Consider the following 6,153-nt stretch of genomic DNA (forward strand, 5'->3'; position numbering starts at 1 on the left):
TATATATATATATATTACTGGAGATAAGTCTGGAACAAACGTCGTTTGTATTTTCACACTAGCTAATAGATAAACATACAGTGTTTTTTTTAATTCATTCTCAACGCAAAAACAAGACTACAAGAAGTGAAGGATTTCAAAGTCAACAGGAAACAAATCTGAAGACAAAGTGTTTGATGTCGTCTAGGAAATAAAGGTCTGTCCCCTAACTAACAGTAATTTTGTAAGGTCCTAGATTGTTTTCTGGACTTTTGAAAGATTAAAAGCAATGCTGACCTGGCGGTGAGGATATTCTGATCGGAGACAAAGGAAATTTGCATCTGTCATTTTTTGACATCCACCGCCCCCCTGGAAGGTATACAAGGTGTTTGTCTACATATATTTTGTAGTGTGTATACACACACATACCGTTTATACATATTTTATATGTACACACACATATATACGCACATATATGCATGCACACAGGTGTTTTTATATATATGATACACATACACACACACAACACTCACACGCACACATTCTCTTGGTGATTTTGATAGCTTATCTATATAGATATATATGTATATATGAACCCAGCTAATAACATGTCTTGTGCAAGTCGCTTATTGTGATTGCTTTGAAACGGAACCTTTCAGATAATAAACAGCTGATAACTTTTATAGGAGAAATATACGAGTACCATAAGAGTATTTTGGACCCACTTATTTTAGTAACAAAAAGTATTTGGTAACTCCTGTGATTATCAGCGGCTTCCACTGAATGTGTAATATATATATATATATATATATATATATATATATATATGTGTGTGTGTGTATGTGTGTGTCTGTGTCGGTGTGTGTATATATATGTATGTATGTAATGTTGAGTATAAAGTAATGATTAACTTTGGATCTATGTATATGTGTCTACCAAATGTTATAATTTAATTAGACTTATCTAAAATACACATTTTTCTTTTTGCACTCTTATTAAATCACTTACGCACTCGATGTTCTTACATTTAGGAATTTGTAGGAAGTGGTTAGTTTTCGTAGTTTGACCTCTTGTCATCGTTGGAATCTTGTGGACTACACCAATGATAATAATTGACGGAGTTTCAGATCACTTTCCCTGGATTTTGTCATTTAAATTTTTCCCCGTGTGTGTGTGTGTTTAAAGAAATGTTTAAAAACCCTGAACATTATGATTTATCAAAATTTCAACTTTTCTCCGTTAGTTTTTTATTTTTGTTGACATTATCCGGTTTTTCGTTTTCTCCATTTTTGTGTGTTTGAAATATCGGAGATACGATTCTCCTAATCCTTTCAGAAAATTTCTAAACTTTTATCGCTTCAATCTCTTTTTCGAATTAAAAAAACTGTTTGATTAAACATTAAAAAAAAAATTCTTGACGAACACGAGCGTAATAAAGAAAACATATATGAGATTATTTATTAGTCCCCCACTGTCAACGTTCTGAAGAAGTCTTAAACTTGCATGTGTAGAAGAGAATGGACACGCGTAATCTCTCAATACAAGTGACGAAATGCTTTACCCTCTCAGTCCTTGGCCCCTATGTCTAACTTTACCCTTTACCTGGGCTCTTGAACAAAATAACAAATAGTTGTATACACAGCCCAGTAGTAAACTATTGCTAGGCCTATCTCTCAACTACCGTGTATGTTCATTACAGGCAAACTCTTTCTCACACACACAAATACCAGAGAATAACAATAATAGAGGCCTGTCTTTCAACTAACGTATTTGACCCGAATCATTCATTCTCTGCGTAAGGCCAAACTCATCGTCCGGAAATTACCATCAACAACTTCCTCAACTGTAAGGAGTCTGGGCCTTGTTCGTTTACCAGGCTAAGTGTTGGGTTCGTTATACGCTCGTTTCATCGCAAGAATCTTTTTTTTTTCTTTTTCTCGATTAAAAACAAAAGTCAACTTTAACTCTGGGGGAACGCCATTAACAATGAGTCATAAACACATTTGACAACAAAGCAAAAAGGTGATCAGTTGTCTTTTTGTGTTTTTAGTGTTTTATTTTTTCTTTTCTTGTGTTGTTCAATTACCACTTCAATGGGAAACCAATAGAGATTACGGTGGCGGAGGTAAAGAATGCGCACACCACCCGTTTTCGGCGTAACCGTAAACCTAATCACCGAAAACGAGTGATGTGCGTATTCTTTACCTTCGCCGATTACGGTTAGGCCATTGCTGCTTTACTGGGAACCAGGTTGCGATAGGGTTAAGTTAAGGAACTTTATGCGAGAGGTTGAGATAAGAGGGCAACGGAAAGTAGGTTCCTCCCCCTTTTACAGTAATTGTGACATGTCATCTTATTGCCTACGTCACTTTTGAGGTTTTGGGTGGAGTTTGGAACTGAGAGACCCATCACATTCACATACATCCTCTCTCTCTCTCCGTCTTTGTGATGCTACTGCTGTTTTTTCTCCATTTTCTCAGCATTGTTGCCTATTAAGCATTTTTGAGCAAGTTAACAGGAAAATCAGCACTTTTTTTTCATTATTTAGCACTTTTAGCAGAATACACATGTACACAGCTTGTCAGGAATTTTGAAATAATATTTCATCCAAATTTAAACTAATAAAAACATTTTTGTAACTTTATAACTGGAAATATTTAGGACTTTTGACACTCTGTGAAGAGAAATGACTGATTAGAACAATTGTCCAAGACTGTGCATTGATATTTGCCAGTTATACTTGTTTTTCAGTAAGTTGTTTCATAACTGAAATTATTATTATTATTTTAAAGAATTTTGCCTTCAAATTACATGGTGTTGGGTTCAGTCCCACTGCATGGCATCTTGGGCAAATGTTTTTTCTATTGTAGCTCTTGGCTAAATACAGCTTTGTGAATGGATCTGGTTGGTGGAAACTGATTGAAGCTCATCGTATAATTGCATGTATACGTATGTCTTCATGTTTGTTCCCTACCATTGCTTGAGAACTGATATTGGTTTTTGTTTACATCTCTGTAGCTTAGCAGGTCAGTAAAATAGCCCAATAGAATGAATGCCAGGCTTTAAAAATATGTACTGAGATCGATTCATTCAACTTAAACCTGGCAAGGCAGGACCCTGGCATCACTGAAACAAAAGATAAAAGAAAGAATCTCCCTTTTGCTTTTGCTGTTTTTGATAATGCAAGAAAGTAGGAAAGCACATCAGATTTGGAAAGTAATTGCTTACTGTGCTGATAATATTAAGTGGCTGTTAGGAGGTGAGCTGGTGGAGTCGTTAGCATGCCAGGCAAAATGCCTAGAGCATTTTGTCCATCTTTACATTCTGAGTTCAAATACCGCTGGGTGCATTGCAAACTTTGTAGATGTGTCATCATTGCAAAATATTTTGTTAGTAAACCATTACTAAACGTAAAGTTGCATAGAACAATAGTTCTATTTGAAGCAATTCCTGTTAAGAAATTTCTTGAAAGAAAACATGAAATCTTGATGTTCAAGCCTGTAGCTACAGCAAATATTCTGCTCAATACCACAGATTGCTTGTCAGTTGCTTGACCTTAACCAGTTGAGCATGTCCCTTAGTGGCTGATGATATGTGCATCTCTGATCATGAGCAAAAGTGGTGGAGGAGCATCATAGCCATGTGTTGAGAGGAATTCTTTGGGATTTGGATAATTCACCTTTCATAACCTGGGTGTTTTGTTCAACATCCTTAAACAACCCATATTCACGGACCATTTGAGTGGGATGGGCTACTCGACCTGAAGAAAATTCTAATTGGGCCCCACCTGCACGGTGCTAAACTTGACCTAATATTGAGCAAATTTGGGGACAAATTTATTTTATTCCGAAGTTGTTACTGGAGGAACTCCCTTTGTAGATATTGGCAGCATTTGCTCTTAACTTTTTAATGTCCTGAAATTCAAATGTTTTGATAGAAAGTCTATTAAGTAGCACAAATATTTTAACAAACCCAAATTGAGAAATACGATGGAATTGCTCACTCTGTGAAATGTGGTCTGTAACTACCTGACAAATGCTGCCAAGATTGTTTACTTGAAGTAAAATTAGTACAATAGTTACCACTTTGTAACACCATAAATACTGAAAACTTATATTTGTTGGAAGTGGATTAAGATATGTTAGCAAAGTTCAAATATATATTTTTCTTTTTGTTGTTTAATAAACTAGCATTATTTTTTCTGAATATATTTTTAGCACCCTTTTGCAGAAAGTCTAGCTTAAAACTGCAATTTTCCTTAGCAACACTACTTTCCAGGTGTGTTATGACTTAGTAACTTGTTCTCTCTATTTTGGTGTTGAAGTTGCTGCTTTTAAACCTGGATTTTAAGTCTTATATTATGCTCCATTCCTTTTAATGATTTTCAAATTTTCGTTTTGAAGACCAGATTCAGAATCTGTCCTGATCCTCCAAATTTTTTTAATAAACTATATGAAAAGCCGTTTCTTTTTTTTTTTTTTTAACAATAGGCACAGGTGTAGTTGTATGGTAAGAAGCTTAATTCCCAACCACATGGTTCTTGATTCAGTTCTCAGATTGGTAGATTTGATAGACGGAAACCTTTTGTTCATAACTTATCTATGTGTGTATGTGTCTTTGTGTCTGTTTGTCCCTCACCACTGGTTGACAACTGGTGTTTGTGTGTTTACATCCCTTTAACTTAGCAGTTCCGCAAAAGAGACCGATAGAATGTGTACCAAGCTTAAAAACAAAACTAAGTGCTGGGGTCGATTTGTTCAACTAAAAATTCTTCAAGGTGGTGCCACAGCATGGCCGCAGTCTAATGACTGAAACAAGTAAAAGATAAAAGATTATAGTAAAGGAATCTTGATCCAGTCTTTTGTATATCTATCGGAATAAAGAACATGGGAAGCAAACTTCTCAACCACACAACCACATCAGAGCTGATGTGAAGGCTTTCTTGCGAGTATCTTATAAAACACACTTGAGCTAAGTTTTCTGCATAGACAGAAGCTGAAACCCTGTTTGAACTGCATTAAGTAATTTGAAGGCTGATCCTTGTCATAGTGTTCAGGTACATGTGTCTGCAGAATATATAGTAGGTCAGTTGATCAATCAATTTGAACTCTGATTTGCATAAACTCGTGTGTGCGTGTGTGTGTGATTCATTTATATTCATATTGCTGTAGATGATGTATTATTAGTGGAGAATGAGGATATTGTGTGTGTGTGTGTATGCACACATTTGTTGTAATTTCAGCATGTTGAAATAAATATTTTCTTGAAATTCCAGGTGGTAACCAAAGAGACAAAGCCCGGCAGAAAAATTTGAAAAAGCAAGAAGAATCTCGAAAGAAATCTACAGCTGATAAGAAAACTGGCAATAAGGGAATGACACTTGAAGAACGAAGACATAGGTAATGACCTGTTTTTATATTTTGTTTCACTTTAACTACAACTTAGTTAACTGAAGTATTTAGTTATAGATTCTGTTAGATTGTACAAGAAGTATATAGGGAAGTAGAGCATGGGCACTTTGATGTGGCACAACCATGAGTACCTTACACCATCAGAAAGGTTCAGCGTCCTGAGTTGGTTATTCAGTACTTCATCCCATATATTTTTGATCATTTATCTCTACCTTTCCCTGTGTTATTTGTTAGGATCAGGTGCCTTGTATTTTTTCTATTTGCTGGTCCCATGTTGATGGATATGAGTATGTAAATCCATATAAAAAAAAAACATACATGACCTTGCAGCACGGTCATGTAAACACAAGCGATGGTCAGTGCATTATGCGTAGCTGAGCATTGTGGTTATTCACTGGGGTGCATTTTTGTGCTACCAGCAGACAACAGCGACCCCATGGTATCACTGATCAATTCATAAGCTTAGCATTGTGAACAATGTTAAGCTTATGGATTCACGTTATCCTGGATTAATGATGGATGAATTGTGGTAAATGATGCTATATGAACATATAGGCGTAGGAGTGGCTGTGTGGTAAGTAGCTTGCTTACCAACCACATAGTTCTGGGTTCAGTCCCACTGCGTGGCATCTTGGACAAATGTCTATTACTATAGCCTCAGGCTGACCAAAGCCTTGTGAGTGGATTTGGTAGATGGAAACTGAAAGAAGCCCGTTGTATATATATATATATATATATATATATATGTATGTGTGTGTGTGTG

At 35.9% G+C, this 6,153-nt stretch overlaps 1 protein-coding gene and 1 long non-coding RNA gene across 2 annotated transcripts in view; one reads left to right on the forward strand and one right to left on the reverse strand.

Annotated features, from left to right (window-relative positions):
- The window catches only part of LOC106872689 (ankyrin repeat family A protein 2), a 12,111-nt gene extending 11,730 nt beyond the window's left edge, over nt 1-381 (reverse strand). Inside the window, exon 1 of the mRNA XM_014919763.2 lies at nt 277-381. Coding sequence (XP_014775249.1) covers nt 277-327 — 51 coding nt within the window. The 5' untranslated portion in view covers nt 328-381. The remainder of the gene's footprint in view (nt 1-276) is intronic.
- The window catches only part of LOC106872690 (uncharacterized), an 8,226-nt gene that overhangs the window by 808 nt on the left and 1,265 nt on the right, over nt 1-6,153 (forward strand). Inside the window, exon 2 of the long non-coding RNA XR_001409795.2 lies at nt 5,255-5,378. This is a non-coding gene — a long non-coding RNA (uncharacterized LOC106872690). The remainder of the gene's footprint in view (nt 1-5,254; nt 5,379-6,153) is intronic.

This window comes from Octopus bimaculoides, chromosome 12 (genome assembly GCF_001194135.2).
Source record: "Octopus bimaculoides isolate UCB-OBI-ISO-001 chromosome 12, ASM119413v2, whole genome shotgun sequence".
NCBI classification, from domain to species: domain Eukaryota; kingdom Metazoa; phylum Mollusca; class Cephalopoda; order Octopoda; family Octopodidae; genus Octopus; species Octopus bimaculoides.